The sequence below is a fragment of the Pelodiscus sinensis genome, chromosome 23, assembly GCF_049634645.1.
Source record: "Pelodiscus sinensis isolate JC-2024 chromosome 23, ASM4963464v1, whole genome shotgun sequence".
In the NCBI taxonomy this organism is placed as follows: domain Eukaryota; kingdom Metazoa; phylum Chordata; order Testudines; family Trionychidae; genus Pelodiscus; species Pelodiscus sinensis.
Genome location: NC_134733.1, coordinates 14,561,620 through 14,582,989, shown reverse-complemented (window position 1 = coordinate 14,582,989; position 21,370 = coordinate 14,561,620). Strand labels below are relative to the sequence as shown.

Below are 21,370 nucleotides of genomic sequence, written 5' to 3'. Positions count from 1 at the left end.
TGCTTTCCCATTGGCAGCTGGCCTTTAAAAAGCCTCCAGTGAAATCCAGCCCCTTTGCCTTTACATGTACCCACCTACCTAGCTCTTGCTGTGCTTGGACTTAGCTTCAGTCCAGCAGCCACTAGAACAGCACTGCAAACACTCCAGCGTTGGCCAGGAACGCCGGGCCTGGCAGTGGCAGAGCCAGGCTGAGCTCGGCCATGGCACATCTCTCCTTGGGGGGCATCGGTGGCCATAGTCTGCAGTGTCCCCAGCACAGCAGGCATGTAAGAGGAAGTGAAGGCTAACCGAGCAGTTGTGCTTCCTGTTCAGGCCTTGCTTTTGTAGACTTGTTGTGATTTTTCAATTTTTTCAAAGCAGCTGAGTCCCTTGGTGAAATAAGTAGCCCGCATCTTAGTCCAGCCTGCGCCGCCTTAACCTGAGCAGGGAGGGGAAGTAATTTTGCTCCGTTTTGTTTTGCAATGGGCGGGTGGAGCCCCTTTCGCTCCTGTGACTTACCTTGGCCTCTCCGCTTGCAAAATGGTCCCCACGCTGCAACAAGCTCTGGGGTGGGGGGGTAAGAACTATCCACGCAGCACCCTACAGGCCGTGTGGGGTAGTGATTAGATCAGTGGACCAGGGCTTGGAAGACCTGGGTCCTATTCCTGACTCTGCAACTTCCCTGCTGGGTGACCTTGGGCAAGTTACTTCACCTCTTCCTGCTGGGGGGCGGATGATGTTACTGATCCCATCTTTAGGGTGCTTGATGAAGAGCCGGGTGTTGCTATCGCTGCTGCTGTTGTGTGCCGGGGCATGTGTCTCTAGCAGCGTGGAGCCCCGGTTCAGCGAGGTCTCTGGTGCCTTTTGTGAGCTGTGCTGCCCCTTCCGTTGCCATGCTGGCCATTTCGTGAGCTGAAGCGCCACCTAGAGGCCAGCCTGCTAGACTGCGTTCCCCCAGACCTCCTGCGCTGCAGCTAACAACGGCAAGCAGAGATGCTTGTGGGCAAGAAATTGCGACCCAGCAGGAAGGTGGAAGCCGTGTTTTCCAGATTGCAGCGAGCAACATCACTGGGGAAAGTTCTTCTCTTGTCCGGTGTTCCGGAGATGGCTGCCGACAGTGGAGGGTGGCACGACTTGCGTTGTGTGTGTTAGCACCGTGCACACACTCCAGGCTGCAAAGCAGTGATCATGCAGGGTCTTCAGAAGCAGAAGGGAAAACTCTTACGTGCTCTACTGTCGCTCATAGCATCAGGCATTAAAGCTGGTTTCTAAACATTGTACGTGGCTGGAACAGGGCACCAGGGCAGACGGGGTCTTGCTGTAATGCCATCTCCAGAAGGGGGGCCTCTTTGAACAGCCTGTAAGAGCATCAACGCCAGATACCTGCTGAACATGTTCCCTCTAATCTTTTCCATTCATGTGTGGATTTTTTCCATCCATGGGCAGAATAAATTTTGTCGCATGCACCGAGGCATGTGGGAATGTGCACCACCAATAGAAGTGAAAAAACAGCTGCTAGCATTCTGCTAATCAGCTGAGTGGCCTTAGAATCTCCCCTGGGTGCACAGCTTACAGAGAACGCGCCTGCTATGGGCCGTAAGCCACGGCCTTTCTAAGGCAATGCCTATGCTGCTCTACTGGAGCTGCTCCCTCATTGAGGGAGAAGCCCATAAGAAGTCAAGGGGAACCATTCCATTGACTTCAGTGGGTGCTGATTGGATTTGGGCCACAAATGCTACTCCACGGTCATGTTCTCCACCGCTGAAATGCAGCCGCTTTTGACGCAGGCCCACGGCCAATTCCGATAGGACACAGAGATCACAGCTAAGCCCTTGATGACTGGAATGATAAGCCTGCTCCTGGGAACCAGAGAGTTAGAAACGATTGCTTAGAAAGTGAGGGGGGAGGGGGCGGCCGGGTCTGGTGTCCCTCCTGCCCAGATTCAGGGCTTGTTGTGTCTGAATAGTCCAAGACAGATGAGACTTCGGCCTCTCCTGATTCTGAACCCAAAACTCTTCTTACCCAGGCTCTGATTATCTAGAGGTTTGGGCTGTTCCTAAGCCATTTTGGTAAACCCTTTGCTTGCACTGTTGCCTCTTGAAAGGACAGGAGAGTTGGAGGAAGTAATGACACCATTAACCTTGGCGTCTGGGTCTGATTTCAGTGCTCCCCCTTTTTACATGTGAACAGGGTCATAGGACCCTCGGGGCGTGTGTGAGGGTGAGACCTCAGTTTTCTCTCTCTGCCGAACTGCCCTGCCAGGAGCACAGCGCCCCCTCCCTTGGGAAGTGGCATTCATTTGTATTTACTTGAAGTAAAGATTGTCACCGACAGCCATTCCTGCAGTAATGTGCCCCCAACCACTTATGGGCCCAGGCCTGCCTTGCGGAGTGCCTGGCGGCACTGAAAACTGTGTCCCGTAAGTCAGCCAGAAGGCAGCAAATCCAGTGCTGTAAATAAACACGTTAAAAACAATGTTGTGCCTGTGAAGGCTCAGGCAAGGAAGAACGAACGCGTATTCTCAGCGATCCCATTGCAGGAATAAGCTGCGAGCACTCCCGCAGAAAGGGAAATGGAGAATTGAGAGCTGCAGGGTTTTTATACCCTGGCGTGGGGCGCTCTTGCGCTGATAGCCTGCGTGCTTGCACATTTCGAGATGCAAACAGCTGCTTCTTTATTTGCACACCTTACCCCAGGCAGAGCAGCGGCAGCAGGAGGCAGCGTTGCTATGGCGCTGGATTTTTATTCCCGAAGGTGATATATTTCCTTTTATTTCCCCAGAGAAGAGAGAGCTAGCCATGCGCAAACACCTGAATGGGTCCCTTCATTACCATGTCTCGGAGCTGAGCTGCTGTCATGGGGGGGATTGAAGGCTTGTTGACTTGGGAACCTCTCCGTGTAATTAGCCTCTGTTTTTTTTCTTTTATTTGCACGCCAGTGAAAAACCTGGCTGTGTGGGGACCATTTGGGTTGCACAATGATGATTTGACTACTTCTATCGGGCAGGCATAACGGGTCAGATTGAACCCTAATGCAACTCCGCTGCAGTCTTTGGTGTCACACCAGCAATAAAATTGGCCCATGACATTTTGCAGCTCATCTTGGGATCTCTTTAAAATCTGAGCAACTGTGACCTGAGCAAAGTTACGGAGTAGAGATGGCAGAGCCCAACTGAGATGAAAGCCCAGCTGTGCAAGCCACTTAACAGAGATAAAATAGGAAACAGCTGCTGCCCTCAAGAGCTTACAGTGTGTAGAGACAAGACAGACCCAGGGTGAGAGGAAGGAAGGATTACCCTCCCCATGGAGAGACGAAGTGACTGACCCAAGGTCACACTGGGAATCGGTGGCAGAATCAGAAATCAAGCCTGGATTTAACTACAGATCAGGTACATCGGCCTTTCAGTGGCCTATCGGCTACATAGGCACATAGCCCCTCCTCCACGGTTGTAACTATCAAGGTAGGCAGTGAGGCATGGCTTAGGCACGCAAGGACGCATGGAGGGTGGGCATGTGCACGAGTCCATACCCCATGTGGCTGTCTACTTCCCAAAGCCAAGCTTCCCCGTCTACGCTGCTGGTAGTGGTGTCATGTCCTGCTCCTGGGATGGACCTAGCTGCAGCTGGAACCTTCCCCCGCCCTGGTGACAGACTCCAGTGGCACGGAAGGAGCCTTTCACTTGCACGTGTAGCTACCCATCGCCGTGAGGATGCAACCTGCCACGTTCCGTGTGCGCTGCCGAGACTGGAGTGTCGTGTACGTGTAGCTGCACTTTCCTCACTCTGCCATCTCGAGTTCTTTCACTGTCACTCTTGGGAGGCCTCGGGGCTTGAAGTGTGGCCTCTTTCTCTTTTTTCTCTCTTTTTTCTTTTTCTTTTTCTTTTTCTTTTTCTTTTTCTTTTCCTTTTCTGCTGAGAACTTGGCGCTACCTCCCTCTTGTACCGTCCCAGTTTGGGAAGGGAAAGAAGCTCTCTGGGCTTTGTAACTGCTGGCGCTTGATCTCTGAAATCCTGTTAGCGCCGTTAGATTCTCAGTCTCAAATGCCACCAGGCTGGCTTCAGCACTCCCTAGGGCGATGAAGATAAACAGGTTTGAGTGATTGTCAGGATTCTCTTACCCCAGCGTCCCATTGCTGTTGCAGCATGGTAATTGTCCTGTGGACAAGTCTAGGCAGTTCTACACCTGTCTGGGCAGAGACGTCTGCTCTCAAGGGCCATGGAAGGCTGAATTTGGAAAGTCCCAGGGAGAGCAGCAAATTTGTGGGCATGTGTGATGCACAGGGCCTCCTGGAACACCATGCAGCGAGCACTTAACGTGTAATGAGGGCTTGGGACTGTCCGGAAATGAGTGGTGGGCTGGAGAGAGCTGGGAGCAGAGCTTGCACGAGGTTCTCTGGAGAGCAGGCCAGTGGCACACGCAGGCTGCGGTGCAGGGGAGGATGGGTGTTGCCAACAAACCTGCGTGAAAGGGAGAGGACACAGAGTGGTAAACCAGGGGGTCCCGTTCCTTTGTCCCCTTGCTCCGGGTCTGGGTCTGGCAGCACAGCCGCAGTTTCAGCTGCTGGTCAGAGGGCTTCACTGGGGCCCTGGTTGAGGCTGCGTTTTGGAGCAGCAGCAGTAGCAGGGCAGAAAGGAAGGCCGTGAATCTGTTGGGACCACATCCCGGAAGGCAATACCCATGAGAAATGCCAAAGGTCTGCCACATGTTCAGAAGGGACCAAGCTGCAGCACTTTTCTCCGTCCCCCTTCTTTGTGGGTATCACGCATGCTGTTTGGATTCCCCCCTGGGCCGCTGGGTTATTTCTCCTGCACAGCAACATGCTGCAGGCATCTTTGATCAGCATCACCATTCCAGTCGGTGGTGGGATGCAGCTATTGAGCCTTGTAGGATTCGGGAGTGGGGATCCTGTTCTTTAGCTTGTGTTGGGTTTGGTATCTTTTCCTCTCAAAGGTAGGGCCGGGGCCTCAGGTGGGGCATGTCGGCATAGCTCTTTTGGCGGCGTACTGCACCAGCGGGAAATTTGGCCTTTGGGACTTGGAACAAAGACGATTGATTACACCGGGGGTCGGCAGCCTTTCGGAAGTGGCGTGCCAAGATTGAACTGATTCGCGTGCCATTGATACTTTTTGAAGTCAATAATGGTCCTGCTTACCTTTTAGCAGCTTCATTAATAAATGAATAAAGATGCAGATCTTACCGCTTAGTGTGATTCTGGGGGAAAGGGGGCAGGAGCAGCTCGGCCGGTACCTGCTGGTCTCCAGGGACAAGTATTTCTCAGGCAGGATCTGCAGGCAGCGCTGGAAGAAGGGCATGTGCCTCTCCTAGTCCCTAAAGCTCGGATCCTCCGCTGCCATTTTAGCCTCCCCTCCACAGCGCCTGCGCGCTTAATGTGCATCACCACCACATCCAGCTGGGGAGGTGGATGAGCCAGTGACACCGTGCTGGGTGGCTGCGATGTGGCCAGTGATTGACTGGCCCAACATCTCTCGCCTGCTCGGGGGGCCAGCGGGGCGGAAGACTAGACTCTGACCTCCTCTGGGAACCGACCAGCCCGCCCTGAGAGCGCCCATGGCGGCTGCTGTGTGCTGGGCACAGGGGTCGGCCAGCCTCTGTGGCCCCAGAGTATCCTCCTGCCTTGGGCCGAGCCACTGTGCCGGGAGGGGCTCTCTCCACCGCGCACCCCTCTTGGTCTCCTGCCCTGGGTTCGGCTCTGGCTTCACTTTTCTGCAGCCAGATGCCCCCTCTCTGATCACCAGGCAGGTGGATAAGGAAGCATGCCCATTGCTATGGGAGAGGAGGGTTAGCACAAGCGCCAAGCCGGATCCAGCGTGGAGCCTCGGGGCTTCTCCCCCTTGAAGGCAGCCAGCAGGGGGTGCAGTGCCCTTTGCCGGCACAGGCTCCCCATTGTGGGTGGGGAGGCGCGAGGGGAGGGGGGGCTGAGCTCAAGCTGCGAGTCATATTTGGCTAGTAAACGTGCCTTAGATTGCCGATCCCTGGACTAAGGGGACTTTTCTGGTGAACGTCCCCATGGTACTATTAGGCTTTCGTTGCGTGTGCTGCTCAAAAACATCTTGTGTGCCACTACCGGCATGCGTGCCCTACGTTGCCGACCCCTGGGTTACATGGTGCTCCCTGTTCTCCTGTCCCAGTAATCGGCCACTTTCTCCCCAGGTGTGGAATGGAGCTAGGGCAAATATGCGGAGGAAAGCGTAAAGTTACGTGAGTGCAGATGCTCATCAGTGCCTGGGCTTGGTTTTATTTTATAGCCATCCTACGGCCAGGAAAAGATTCCAATTATCGTCCGTTCCTCTATCCCTAGCTGTTCGGTGGAGAAAGCCTTGTCTTCTGGGGAAATAAAGTCCTGTCCCTTTGGTGTTCTTCCGGATAGGGTCGGTTGAGTTAGAGCAGTGTTTCCCAATTTTATTTGGCCACGGAACCCCTCGGGCGGCCTTAAAAAAGGCCCCCACTGCGTTTTGTCAAGCAAAAAACAAACCGCGGCCGCAGCGGCTCTGTCTCTTTAAGGGCGGGGGCGGGGGAGTGCCGGCTCTTCGCGGAACCCTTGCTTTTGCGTCGCGGAATCCCAGGGTTCCGCAGAGCACCAATTGGGGAACGCTGAGTTAGAGACACGGAGGGCATAATCGTGAAACCTGGCTTTGCTTGGGGGAGAGAAGGTTTCCAAGAACACCGGTGAGGGCTTAGCTCGGGGTGAGGAACCTTTTTGGGGTGGGGGGGTGCACACAAGTGAGAAGCAAACACAAAACCAAAAAAGAACCCCCCCCCATCACTCAGGCGGCCCCTGACTGAGACGTAGAAAGACTCCCCCCACATTCCCCTCGCACACCAGAGCCTAGGGGAGCCCAGGCTAGTCGATTTTGTGTGCTCCAGCCAGGGAGGGAGGGGCTGGAGTGCCAGCATGGGCTCCTCAATGCCGGGGCGAACCCTGAGCTTCGGGGGCTGAATCTAGGCTAGCCAGGGGCCGCATCCAGCCCTGGGCCTCAGGTTCCCCACCTCTGGCTTAGAACATCAGAGACGGTCCCATGCCGATCTGGGTAGGGCTCTGAGTGCATCAGCTAAGCTGGTGCAAAGGGCCCTGATACAGAACTAGCATTAAAGATTGTAAGTCTAGGATGGATATGTATCTGGTGGCTACAAGCCAGCATCCTTGCAGGAGGCAAGGGCTAGCGGGATTTGTCGTTCATTCCGCTCCTATTGTTCCGTGGTTTTAGTACTCGGTGTTGGGGGATTCGTGCTGCACCAGTTCTGAAACCTTAAATAGGTTCTAGCCTTGGTTGGGCGGATTGTTCATGGGCGTATCTAACTAATGTCATGCAGGAGGAAATAAAATAATACTGACAACCCGAAGAAAATAATTTCCTTGTGTTTTTTTTTATTATTATTTTCCTTCTACCAGAAGGTGGCGCTTTTGTTCCTGCAAAAGGGCTGATGGAGAGAGATGCATGGAGGGAGGTAGGAATAGGTGTATGTCTCTTTCCACTGCACCACCTCATTACAGGAGGGGACGGGGGGAAAATTACCATCCGTCGAAGCCTTATTGCTCCAGGCAGGGACCAAGGCAGAATTTGAAATGTGCTTAAACAAGATAACTAGTAGCAGAGGGCTGCCTGCTAACATCAAAATTAGCTCCCTCGTTTTTTTATTCCCTCCCCCCTCCTGCCCCTGCTAGCCCCTCTCCTGTGTATAAAACACATTAAAATGTATTTCGAAGGATGCAGAGGAGAAATGAACCCGGCGTGGCTTGGATTTGCACGTGATGGGGAGCAGATGGGATCCCGCCCAGGGAAAGTGGAGGATAGGACGGGGGAGGCGATGCCGGCCCAGCTGCAAGGGGGGAACGAACCTGTTGTAGTGGGTTTGCTTACAACACTCCTGCAAATGAAGAGCTTGAAGGGCAGGGTGGGTCTCCAGACATTTGAACACGGGGTAAAGGCTGCTTCATTAGAGCTCCTCCAATTCTTCTGCTGTCTCATATGCCTCTTTCTGCACCCCACGTGTCTTGGGGTGCCCCCTCCCCCATTTGTGTGCAGCTTCCGTCTCACACTGGGACTGCTTAGTCCTGCCTGCTTTGGGTCCCTTCCAGAATGTTTAATAAGCACCACACTCTACTTCCTTTTATAGTTAAACAGGCTTCTCCTGGGCCCCGGGGACTCTCCTCTCCCAGGCTGCGTGCGAGGTGGCAGGAGGCCCCCCTCCCCCTCCACGGGGAGAGGAGATGCTTTGGCGTCGGGCTGACCAGACTTGCCAGGGCTTAGACTGATGCTGGAGGAGAGTTCCCACAGTCTCCCCCAGTCGGGCAGACTCTGGTGGCCCAGACATGTAACAGGAGTTGCAGCTAATTAACATAATTTTTCGAAGACCGTAGACTCCCTGCTGTGTGGCACCCAGGATCCTGGCCGCAGAGAGAAGCTGGGCAGGGGTTCGGAGGTTAGAAGCTCTCCCCTTTGCAATGGGAAGCATGAGCTGTAAACTCAGGACGACGCCTGGCTGGGCCTTGGAGGGAATAGCCAGCCCTCCCCCTACCCCCGTGTGTGCTGGCCCCTGCTGCGTTTCTCATGCTGCCTCCGTCCCAGCCATCCGGAGGTTAGGTTGATTGCTGCTCCGTGGAGCACTCTGAAATTAATGGTCTGGGTTTACAATAAATCTATACCTTTAACAGGTTTATCCCTCGATCAATTAATTCCGGAGGAAGGCTTTCGTCATCTCCAGCGGTGCCAGCATGCGGGTGCAAAGCAGATTTATTTCCATAATGGATCCAGTGATAATTATTTCACTATTTGGTGGAGGGAGGGGAGAGAAAGGGAGTGATTTATGTTGCCCAGTCATGCAGATACTCGCTGCTGCATTGCTCAGTGGTCTCTCCCTTTTGGGGGCTTGGTGTCTCGGGATCGAAGCTGTTCTCTGGGAACCACATTAAAACACGCCTTTCTGGGACTACAGGCATCGGTAGTAGGTGCCATTTGTTCATAGCGAGTGAGTTCTGCCATGGGGCGCCTGGCTCGGAAGCCTCAGTCCAGCGATGAAAACGGAAGGGCCTGAGTCAGACTATGTCTTGATTCCTGGCTCTGCCCCTCACTTGAGTTGCAAGCTGAATGGCTCCACTTCTCTGAGACCCCACATGTGTCAGGGAGCCTGCTGTGGAGTATCCTGGGGTGAAGGTGCTGCATAAGCACAAGTGAATTACGAATTGAGATGAGCTAGACAGAGATGGGGCTGTTGCCTTCCTAGATCTGTTTCCTTAGCCATGAAGCTTGCGCTGCCTATACTGAGACGGCCGGGCCTGGAGAAACTGACTATGACAGTGGCACTTGTGATTAGGGATGTGAATGGATAGTCGAGTTGACTAGTCGCTCCCGCCCCCCCCCCTCCCCCCCCCCCCCAGTCCTTGCTGCCTTGGAAGGGGGTACTTCATGTGGCAGCACTTTGTGCAGCCTGGGTCAGGCCCCGGGCTCCATGCGGTGCTGCCACTTTGAAACACTGCGTGCAGCCTGGGGACAGTTGGGGTGTCCCCAGGCTGCACATGGCGTTTCAAAGCGGCAGTGCCACCTGGAGCCTGGGATCAGCTGGGGACTCTCCCACTGACCCATGGCTCTGTGTGGTGCTGCCGCTTTGAAACACCACGTGCAGCCTGATGCTGGGCTCCCCACGGTGTTTCAAAGAGGCAGCGTCGCACAGAGCCCTGGGGGAGTCCCCCGCTGACCACTCCATGCGGTGCCGCCGCTTTGAAACGCCGTGGAGAGCCGTGCTTCCCGCAGCGCTTTCACCTTTGAAGTGTAGCAATGGCCCTAGGGCTGTTGCTGTACTTCAAAGGTGGAGGCACCGTATCGACTAATCGAATAGTCAGTTGCTCTAAATTTAATGTCCCTACATGTTGTGGTAAATTACATGGCATGCACGTACTTTTGCAAACCTCAGTCCTTGTTTCCCTCAGAGGTTGTTGGAGCACTCAGTCCTGGAACAGAAATAGGTGGTGATAATAAAGGGGAATATTTCCTCTGGTGGTCCACTGAAGAGCAATATAGACTGATTCTGAGTAGAGCCCTCAGTAGCTGCTGAGTTCTTGTCTCTTTCCTGCCTGTTTGGCTCTGGTTTGGTGGACAGAGAGGGGGAGGTAGGGATGTAAACAATTAGTCGACTATCTGATAAGCATAAGCTTATCGGATCGTCGACTCGTCACTTGACTAGTTGCTCCCCCTCCTTTCTGTCTCTATCAGAGGCAGCAAGGCCGGGGGAGCAGAAACAGGAGCCAGTGCTGGGAGGAGCCGGTTTAAAAGCTGGTTGCCTCCAACACTATGTGGGGGGCAGAGAGGTAGTGGATTCCCGGCTCGCAGCCAGTCTCAGATGCTGCACCTCTGCTTTTTAAGGGTATTAAGAGCCTGTTGGTTCTTAATACATTTAAAAAGCAGAAGCGCAGCTGTGGGGAGGGTACCTGGCACGAGCCGGAAATCAGCTGTCCAGGCTCATGCTGGGTCCCCCCCATTGCGCTTCTGCTTTTTAAATGTATTAAGAGCTGTAGCTCCTTATACATTTAAAAGGCAGAGCTGCAGCGAGGTTCGCTCTCGGGGCCTGGAGCTAACCCTGCTGCAGCTCCTCTGCTTATTGACTAGTCTATGAAAATTCTGTCGATTAGTTGATTAATCTAAATTTAACATCCCCGGGGGAGGGGAATGATGCTGTGAGAAACAGCAGCTGAAGAAGGTCCATCTGTCCGTGGGAATCCCTAGAATGGTGGGTTTCAACCTGTTCTTCATTTGTGGACCCCTAAACTATTTTGAATAGAGTCATGGAGCTCTCTGGAAATCTTGGACCTAGTTTGCAGACCCCTGGGCTCCCGGGACCACTGACTGAGAAAATCCTGGTTGCAATAACTCGGTGTTCAAACAAGCAAGGGGCTGAGGTCCTTGTTAGTGCATATGTCAGATCTCCCGCGCTGCCTCCTAATCAGAGTTAAAACAACTCCTCTTGTCAGCTCAACTGGGAGAGGCCTGTGTGGTTAGCACTGAACACCCCATGGCTACGTCTACACTGGCATGATTTTCCGGAAATGCTTAAAACGGAACAGTTTTCCGTTATAAGTATTTCCGGAAAAAGCATGTCTAGATTGGCAGGATGCTTTTCTGGAAAAGCACTTTTTCCGGAAAAGCGTCCGTGCCAATGTAGACGCGCTTTTCTGCAAAAAAGACCCGATCGTCATTTTCGCCATCGGGGCTTTTTTGCGGAAAAGAAATCTGTGCTGTCTACACTGGCCCTTTTCCGGAACAGTTTTCCGGAAAAGGACTTTTGCCCGAACGGGAGCAGCATAGTTTTTCCGGAAAAGCACTGATGATTTTACAGTAGATTGTCAGTGCTTTTCCAGAAATTCAAGGGGCCAGTGTAGACAGCTGGCAAGTTATTCCGGAAAAGCGGCTGATTTTCCGGAATAAGTAGCCAGTATAGACACAGCCCATAGGTGTGACTTCCCCCACTGACCTCGCCTAGTAACCTTCCCTCTGTCTTCTCTCCAGGTTGGTGCCCACGGCTCGTTACTACCCCCTGCGGATGCATTGTGTCCGGGCCCTCACACTTCTCTCCGAGAACACCCGGACCTTCATCCCGGTTCTGCCCTTCATCTTGGAGGTAAATCAGTCTGGTCCAGCAAACAGCAACAAACCAAAGCTGTCTCAGCTCCTTTACGGGGTTGAAATGGGTCCTAAATAGGGTTGAGTGTTCACCCTCTATGTTGCAGCTTAGAGGCTGCCTTGCCTCCTGGCACCTGATGGGCACAAAGCATCCTGTGACAGCTTCCAAACACGACCGAACCCTTCTCCGGAAGGGGCTGAGTTGGGGATGCTCTGTACAACTTGGTGCGGCTGGGCTGGTAACATTTTGCCATCCTGGAAGAATTCTTATTGTTTCTCCCCTTTCCAGGGCCTGGCCCCACTCCCAGTAAACTGCACATCGTGTTTGTGAAAGGAATTGTCTGTGTGGAGGCTGTGGGTTGTCCCGTTCATAGGCTATCAAACCAGGCGGAACCATTGTGCTCAGTTAGTCTGACCTCTGGCATTCCTGTTTGAAATGGCCAAGGATGGAGAAATCCACCACGGTCTTGGTAAATTGTCCTAATAGTTAATTATAGCCTCGTTCAATTGCGCTATTGCCCAGCACTGGCCCTGCAGCGTCTGGTCTGTCCAAGGTAGGGATGTAAAATCCCATTTAATTAGTTAACCAGTTAAACAAGGGCAGGTGGGGAAGCGCGCCCTCCCCCCCCCCCACACACACATCTGCCACAGCCAGACAGGAGCAGCCCCGTGCTGGGGGGGGGGGGGGGGGGCGGCTGCTGCTGCTGCTGCTGCTGCTGCTCCAGCCCAGCTGCTTCCAGCCCCATGCTGGGCTGTGTGTGAGGCTGCTGACTCTCCGCTTGCTAAGGGTGATGTTTACCAGGTAACCGGTTCAGTGGGTACCCATTCACGTTCCTAGTCCAAGGTGCCCCATCCAGTATGTTGGGGATGTAACTTCACATTTGTCTCTTGCGCTTACAGAGAGGTTTCAGTTGCAGGCTCTGGCTCTGGGTCTCAGCCTTCCCAAACAGTGAGCGTATGAATTCAGGGGGGAGGCTCTTTCTACCTACCTCAGAGCCAGGCTGACATTGAAGTGCCGGGAGATTATTGCTGAAATCCAGTTCCGCTTTTTGTATTAAGGACACATTTGTACATAGTTTATTCCTGATTAATGGGTGTTTAACTGTTATAGGGTCCAGCAGATTAATAGGTGGCTTATAACTGTCTGCAGCACGGTTGAGCGATGGGCTTATAACCATGCGTAACAGATCCTACTTGTGCCTGCTGCATGTTTGCACCATGCCACGAGCATGTTCACCCTCTGTGAGCTGTTTAGAAATGTGAAACCTTAAGTGTGACCCTCAGTCCACACCCCAGACACTTGAAGTGAACAATTGCTTGGCTCAGTGATGTTCCAACTGGCAGTTAATAATGTGCAGAATTCTGCTTCCCTCGTGGGTTTTTATCTCTGCTGGGCATAGGTATTGGCTCGTGACTAACCATGCAGGCTGGTAGATGCCATTGGATGCGCCACATGAATGCAGCCACAGTAACGCTGAACCCAAACTAACCAAAGGTTGAAATTTGAGTTTGGGTAACACTTGCACCAGCTCTTGGCTCTCGACCCAATGGGCCCTCTAAGGGCAAGAGGGCAGGAGGTGGCCTGGGGGAGGGAAGTCTTTTTGTTAAGGCAATTGAGAGCAGCATTTCCAATGGGTAGAGCCGTGTCAGTAGGCTCCCCTCTGGTTGTCTTTGGATGCGTATGCTGGACAGAACTGTGAGCCCTGGAGACTGCCGGCCAGTGTCCACAGAATAGGCCCTGCAAAGGTAGTAGCATCAGGCCAAGCGTCTCCCATGTGTAGGTGTGGGAAGGAGCTTTGTGCTCCATGGCACAGGAGGCCTTGGTATCTCCAGGCTGTTAGTGAAGAGCCCAGTGCTGCGAGTGGTTTCTGTGGCAGTGTCCCCTCTAAGCTGTGCGCTTGTGCCGCTGCTCCAGAGAGATTCTAGTGCCAGCAGATGAGCAGCGCACCCCTGGGTAGGTTTGTGTTTTCCTTGGTGGTGCACAGTCACACATGCCTCCGTGCACATAATACAATTGATTCCCCACATGGATGGAAAAAGCTGAGGGGAATATGGGTGGTGACCCAGACCAAGCCTGCCAGATATTTTAACCCAGGGCCACTGAACATCCTTCATGCGGAAGGCCATCAGATTGGGATGCTACTGCCACAGTCCCCCGAGCCCAGAGAAGTAGGGTCTGGTTGGTTAGGCACTGGAATGAACCTTGGGAAATCCATGTTCAATCTCGGTTCTGCTGTAGACTGCATGCTGCATAAGTTATTCGTAACTCAGTACTCCACCTGTACAATGGGGGCCTTAGTCTTGCCTTTTGTCTAGTTGGATTGTAAACTCTGAGGGGTAGGGCAGGCTGTCTGTGTGTGTACAGCACTGAGCATTGGGCAAGGGAGAGGGGCCTGACTGCAATATGTACAGCGCCAAGCATGGGGCGGGGCTGATCTCCGTATGTACAGTGCAGAGTACGGTGGTGAGGGTCTGACCTTGGTATGTGCAGCACCAAACATGTGGGGGTACCTACAGCGCCAACCAAGGTGGGGGTGGGGGGCTGATTTCGGTATGTACAGCACCAAGCACAGTGAGTGGGAGGTAATTTCGGTATGTACAGGCTAGGCAAGACTCATTTGCATAATTGAGCCACCTTTATTCCTCCTGTGAAAAAGAAAAAATGTCCCAAGCAACTGCCCAAGAAGCTGTTCAACTTACAAAGCCTGTTAGCTATTTTAAGCCGCCTTCGGCATCTGCCTGTAAGCGAAGCCTATTCTTAGTCACCCCCTCCCCCCAGTTGGGGTGGGGCTGGCAAACGGTCAGTACCTCACGCCACACTCACACCTTTCCTAGCCAAAGAGCCCCCTCCCTTCCGACGGACCTGACACACCGGCCCCTCTTCCTCCCGGCCTGCGGCTGTGAGAGAGCGAGTGCCGAGGTGGCTCGGCCTCCACCCACCGGATCCAGGGCTGGAGGGAGAGCCCGTGCGGTCAGCGCCTGGGGAGGAAGAGGGAGAGGCTGGAGAGGGGTGAGGCTGTTCAAACAAACAAGCGCCGGGCTCGTTGCTAATCGGGTTCTGTTGAAGCAAAGGCTCTCGCGGTTTCGTGTTGTAGTAAACGTCCTTGGCAAACCACATCCTCTCAGCCGGTGGAAGCCAGGGCTGTTTATAACTCCGCTCCCGCCCTGCCGCTCCCTGGCTCGGGGGGGCTGCTGTGTTCTTTGCCTCTTTCCTTCCTCTTGCTGTCTGTTCTTCAGAGCCCCTGCGGTGCGATAGGGGCATCTCCCCGTGGCTCGGCCTGGTGGTTTTTGCTTTTCTCGGGCGCTGGGAGATAACGCGTTTCCCTCCCGCCCCCCCCTGCCGTCCTCTTCACCCCCCCAGCCCCCCTCCCCCGGCCCTCACTCCCACTTCAGCGGCAAGCTCTGTATCAGGTCCTAGCCAGATGTTACCGCGCTGCACGCCGAACTTCCTCCTGGCTTCCGCAAGCCTCCGACCACATCCGATGCTAGGGGGTGTGTGTGCACTGCTCTGGCTTAGCTTGGCCAGGTTGGAGGGGGAGAGGGGGTGTTATCAGGGTGCTTATTCAAAATGCCACTTTCCCTGTGGAAACATAAGAGGATTGAAATGCAGCAATCTTCTCTAATCTGCCAGCCGCCATCCTCCCCTAACGTTGGCAAAGAAGCCGCAGGACCTCTATCAAGTCTCCAAACGCTGTTGTTTCAGTCTCTTCCTGCCTCGAAATTCCTCTGTCCCGTATTGTGCTAGTAGCCGAGTACCTTACGCATTTGCCTTCCCGCCCCTTGTGAGGTAGGGAGAGGTTATCCCTGTTGTATAGATGGGGAAACAGAGTCACGGAGTGGTTAAATAACTTGCCCAGGGTCACACAGGATGCTCTGTGGCAGAGCTGGGAAATGAATCAAGATCTCCTGACTCCCAGCCCAGTTCCTTAACAACAAAATCATCTTTGTAGGCCCTTGGCTTCACCCGTGACTTAGCTGGTCTGCTCTGGCTTGAGATCCTGTGGGTGCCCCTTGCAAACCTCCAGTCGCTCCCCTAGGTACCAAGATCAATTTTCAGCCCCGCTTCCGTAGCAGGCGGAATGGGAAGGCCCCCGCAAGTCTGTCAGTGCCATGGGCTAGCTCTGGAGTTCACGACTCCTTTTATTTTTTGGTGTGCACGCTCATGGCATGCTAGTGAACACTCCCATGCATGCGCTTTGATGCCACCTGTACCTTTTGGAGCACTTTGTGCGAGGTACCAGAACTTGGATTCTCTGGAGCAAGGTGTGTGGTGGGTTTGAGGTTTTCCTTCTGTCTGTCTAGAGGTGATAGTGCTAATTTTACCCTGCATGCAATCCTGGCAATTCAGTGCTGGCTGCCTCCCCGCTTCCCCTGTCACCACCAACCCTTCCAGAGATGGCAGATTGAATGTTTGCGCGATTCCTCTAGGCGCAGGAATTCCCCAAGCCCCTGCCACTGTCAATGAGAGCTGGCTCCCTGATTCATCTTGACAAGGGCTTCTGCTGCTCAGTGCAGGCAACCAGACGGCTCCTCTCCAGCTCTGCTTTCCAGGGGGGTGGAAGCCTTCCAAAATTACCTCTTGGGGGAAGGGTGGGGAGAGGGGTTGAAGCGGGGGCTGGAGGTTTTTGAATACTTCCCCTTTACAGACTAGGAGATCCTGATGCTTTTCTGATGCTTCCGTTGTTCGGTGACAGGCGCTAGTTTCTGCAGCCGGCGAATGGGCGGCTCAGCCGCTGGAAGGCAAGTGAGAGTAAACAAGGTGGAAGTCTCCCCGTGGGAAGTCTTGTACGCCAATTTAAATGTAGCTTCTCTTCAGTGGGGGGGAAGGGAGGGGCACGGGCTAACCCTGACACGCTTCAAAAGGCAAGAGTTTTACGCTCCGCTGAGGCTTAAAACAGCGAGGGTCTCGTCTCCGGTGTGCAGCGTGCGCTGGTGGGAGTCTCTGGGGGCTCAGGTGGGTGCGGGAAAAGGGAGGTCAGTTGTGTCTGCTAGGGTAGCCGGTGAGGCAGGGATCAGCGAAGCAATGAAAATGCCGGGCATTGGTACAGCCCTTCTCGCTCATGGAGCTTGGCGCTGTTCTCAAAGAATGTGGGCACCATTGCTGCTTTCACACAGCTAGGGAAACTGAGTCACGGGGGAGGAGGGAAATGCCTTGCCCCAGGTTACACATGGAGGTGCCTTCGGTTAGCTTCCTGACTCCATCATGATCTGCTGTGGGAGCAACAGTGGGAAGCTGTTTATCCTCTGTCCCCTTGCTACAGCTGGCATTGAGCCGTGGCTGTACAGACAACACTCCAGTGCTTACAACCGAGGGGAGGTGGTCGTAGGCATGTGAGACGAGCCCCTGCAGGAGCCTGTGCTCCTGGGGTGTGGCTTGGGGCTGCCTGGGGAGGAAGGGTGAGCCTTAGGACGGCAGCCGTTGGATGGCTGAGGCTGGAGCTAGCTGGCCTGTGTTGAGCCCAAAGGTGAAGGTGATGGGCTCTGGAACGGTTGCTGTACCATGGCTGGGAATGGAACCACTATAGACTTGTATAAGAGGGACCCTCTCAATGTAGAAATGAGCAGCTTTGTCTATAAACCAGATGGTCCACTCCCCTGCCGCCTTAGGTTGCCACGTCCTGTCCTCTGGCTAACGTGTTATCCCAACTTCAGCCCTATCCTCGGCCCATGAGTCTTCTGGCCCTGATGCTGTCTCTGGCCTGCCTCGGTGTCTACACTTCACCCCTCCCTGCCAGCCCATCGCTAGCCTCTGTGCCTTCCTCCTGGCCACCGCACCGTGCGTGCCCCAAAATGTCTGCCGGCATTTCCGCCCTTGGCTGCCGACATGCTCGGTCCCTCAAAGCCTGGCGCCTCTTGCTTGCATGCGTCTGGCTGAGGGGATCGATGCTGCTGTTTTGGCCAGAGAAATAATTGTGCATAACGAGGTTTGTAGCATCGATTCCCTGGAGACGGGCTCTTTGTTTTCACAAGCCACCAAGCTCGTCCCTCCCTGCCCAATAACCTGGCCTGACAAATCAAATGCAAAGCATCGATCGCTGGCAGTGTGGTTTCCTGGCTCGGGGGCAGCCGTGTGACCTGCCCCAGCACCGAGTCTTCTGTCCCCACTTGGAATGCTGGCTGGGTTCTGGGGTGTCCCAGAGATGACTGGGTGTAGGGCAGGGACATCAGAGCATGCACGTTGCAGATCACAGCCTCAAGGTGTGGTGTTTAAGAGGTAGGGAATCCCCAAGGCGGAGGAGAAGGAATATGCAACTCACCAAGAGAGACTCTGCTGCAACATACGGTGAGTCTTCTAAATATGGGCACCTGCCAGGAGCTTGAGGAGGCAAATGCTTATCGGATAATCAGCACACTCATCGACTAGTCGTTCCCCCCCTTACTGTCTCTAATAGAAAGAGGCAGCAAGGGAGGGAAGAGAAGGGGGTGCTTCAAAGCGGCAGTGCTGTGTGGAACCTGGGGCACGGCGCTGCCGCTTTGAAACACCATGTGCAGCCCGGGGCCAGCTGGGGAGTCCCCAGGCTGCATGGGGTGTTTCAAAGCGGCAGTGCCGCATGGAGCCCAGGGCCAGTGGGGGACTGCCCCGCTGGCCCCGTGTTCCCCGCAGCACTTTCACCTTTGAGGTGTAGCAACAGCCCTTGGGCTGTTTCTACACTTCGAAGGCAGAGGCGCCCATACTGACTAATCAAATAGTCTATGCAAATTGCATCGACTATTTGATTAGTCAGTTAATCGAAATTTAACATCTCTATACAGCACAGCTATCAGGACAGCGTATCCCCCCACTTGGCACCTGCCCAGGGCAGCAGAGTTGCAGAAAAGCTTCCTGGGCTAACTCTTCGGCTTCTGGTGGATTTCAGCTAACGGCAAAGTCTCTCTCACTGAGCATGTCCTTTCCAGCTTAGAATAGAGATTCTTGTTGATCCTTCTTCCCCTCCTCCCGCAAAGCTGGGGTGCTCCCCCAGGTGGAGCGGGTGGGCAGGTGGTTTGGGCCTCGATTAGTGGCTAAATTTTACGGCTCTTCTCAAACCCAAATGTCTGATGCCACCTCAGAGGTCCGCCATTTTTAAAAGGCCCCTTTTTTAAACCAGCGCTGGAAGGACAAAGCCAAAGCTTGCTGCTCTGATGGTGCATGTCCAGGAAGAGCTGCCAGATCTCTTCTGTACTTCGTGTGGCCACGGCTCTGCACCCAGAAAGGGACTGGTTTTCCCAGTGCATGTAACTGGTGCATCCAAATGTAGCCCTGGAGAATCATCTGTGCTTTCTTGCTTTTTTCAAGGTCATGAGAGTTCCACAGGTTAACCGTGCATTGTGTGAAGAAATACTTCCTTTTGTGTGTTTTAAACCCACTCCTAAGTCTTGCTATCAGTAAAGAAAGTCGTTCTTGTAAGGGGCCACTCACCAGTGTCTTAAGACTCAGCTCTGCTAAGGAGCAATTTTCTGATTTCTTGGGGTATCTGTCTACGGCGGGGTTTCACTGGACATGTAGCATCTTTCACATGCAGCTCTCCAAAGACTTGGCCAGACAAGACGTCTGATCCTGGACTTGCTCTGCAATCCACCAAGGACGTGAATTAGGAAAAAATGAGGGCTAGTGGTCAGAGCAGAGGAATGGGGGGAGGGTCGGAGCGTTAGGATTTCTGAGTTGTTGTCACAGTGCAGCCACTGACTTTGTATGACCTTAGTTCAGTCACTTACTCTCTGCCCCCGTTTACCCATCTGTGCAAAGGTGGATAACCCATCCCTGCCTGTGAGGGGCATTGTCAGGCTTTGTAAAGCAGTTTACGCTCGCCTGGGCCAGTGCTGCGCTATTGAAGGCAATAGGAATTTTGCAAGTGATGTCAGCCAACCTGTCACCCAACCCCATGGCCTTTCAGTGAGGTTGTGGTCTTGCTAGTTACACCCCTCCCCCCACCCGGTGGGTTTTACCCTCTGACACCGGGTTTTCTTCTGTTGCAGATTTTCCAGCAAGTGGATTTCAATAAGAAGCCAGGCCGCATGAGTGCCAAGCCCATTAACTTTGCTGTCATCTTGAAGCTCTCCAATGCTAACCTGCAGGAGAAGGCTTTCCGGGTATGTGGAAGCCCCTTCCCCTCCCTCTGCCTTCCACCCCAGGGTTCTTGCTCTAGTGCCCAGGACAGGTGAGTGAAATGAATCCCTAGGCAGCTCCTTTGAAGTCAACATGGTTGCACCAGGGATGGATTTTGTAAGGGGTTTACTTCCCCAGCTCAGATGCCTGTGGATTCCATGTGGCGTTTGTACCTGGTTCAGGGGTGATGGGGGCACACGAAGATATGAGCAAAGAGTCCCACCTCCTGGGGTGGCTTGTTCTGTGGTCTGCGAGCTAAGAGAGATCTTCGCTGGATCCACCTTACATTCCAGCTCCCTTGTCTGTTTCTCTTCCTCCCGCAGGATCCGTGGCAGCACAGAGCCTTGGGCCTAGTGTGCTCGAGGCTTGGGATTTGGGTTTTATCTGATTTATTTTTTCTTCCATCCTCTCCCTCAGGATGGCCTCATCGAGCAGCTCTACGACCTAACGCTCGAATATCTCCACGGACAAGCCTGCAGCATCGGATTCCCAGAGCTGACCCTGCCAGCTGTCATTCAGGTAGGGTTTTCCGGTGCCAGGGCCGTGCGAATTCGGGGCAGGTTTGAAACAGTGCCTAGTTGCACTAGGAGGGTGCATCTCTCCTAAGGATGATTTCGCTTGGCATTTCTCAAAGGTTTTGGCCCTGGTTTCGCTCAGGGGCTGTAGGCGGAGGGACGTCTCAAGGCAGCAGGAAGTCTCAAGGAAGCAGGACAACGAGGGTGGGTGAGGAAGTGGTTCTGTATTTCAATTTTCTCTTGAGAGATGTGGGAGCGGTATAAAGGGGCATCTGGTTACAGTCGATAAGTCCTCATAAATGATACATGCCGGCTGGCTCTGGACACTCAGCTAGGGATGTGAACGACCAGTTGACTATCCGATAAGCAAATGCTTATTGTATAGTCGACATGCTAGTCGACTAGTTGCTTCTCCCCCTTGCTGCCCCTATCAGAAAGAGGCGGAGGAGGGGGTGCTTCAAAGCGGCAACACTGTGGAGCCCGGGGCCAGACCTTGGGCTCCATGCCACGCTGCCACTTTGAAATGCCGCAGGAATCATGGGGCCAGCAGGGAACTGCTTTTGCCTTTGAAGTGTAGCAACAGCCCTGGGGCTGTTTCTACACTTCAAAGGCGGAGGCATCCTTAGCAACTGATTGAATAGTTGATGCAAATTGCATTGACTATTCAATTAGCCCATTAATCTAAATGTAACATCCCTATGCTCAACATCTGTCCGAAGTGCAGCACGTTTGTGCATTTCCCAGTTGGGAGGCCTGTCTCCTGCAGATGCTCTTCCCCCTTGTTCACCCACCACAAAATGCCCCTCGCGCATACAGCAGTGCTTGTTCCCCACGGCTCCTTACGCTGTGCCTGGAAGGAGTGCTCTTTTCATGTTCCCTTGCAAACAAGCCGTGCTTTACTCCTGCCCCTCCCTGCCCAGGGCACTCTGCACAGTCTTCTGACTGGTTTGGTGCGTGTGGGTTTGTATATGTTGGCTGATTCCTGATGCGGTTGGGTAGCCAGATGGCTTGTATTTGGGTAGTAGTGGGTCCCTGCCTCTGAACAGTTAAATTTCGCTCCTGGCTCAGTGAACGTGTTAATCTCCTGTCCCCTCCCCCTGCCCTGAGTTCCCTTTTTTAATTCCCGGTAGATGGGCAGCATATGGGAACTGGTTTAG

At 53.8% G+C, this 21,370-nt stretch overlaps 1 protein-coding gene across 2 annotated transcripts in view; it reads left to right on the top strand.

Moving 5' to 3' along the window:
* NOC2L (NOC2 like nucleolar associated transcriptional repressor) overlaps positions 1-21,370 on the top strand; it is a 90,621-nt gene that overhangs the window by 23,251 nt on the left and 46,000 nt on the right. For both annotated transcript variants that reach the window (XM_025186660.2, XM_075906874.1), the window contains exons 12-14: positions 11,499-11,610; positions 19,569-19,682; positions 20,116-20,217. In XM_025186660.2, the coding sequence (XP_025042445.2) occupies positions 11,499-11,610; positions 19,569-19,682; positions 20,116-20,217 (328 nt within the window). The remainder of the gene's footprint in view (positions 1-11,498; positions 11,611-19,568; positions 19,683-20,115; positions 20,218-21,370) is intronic.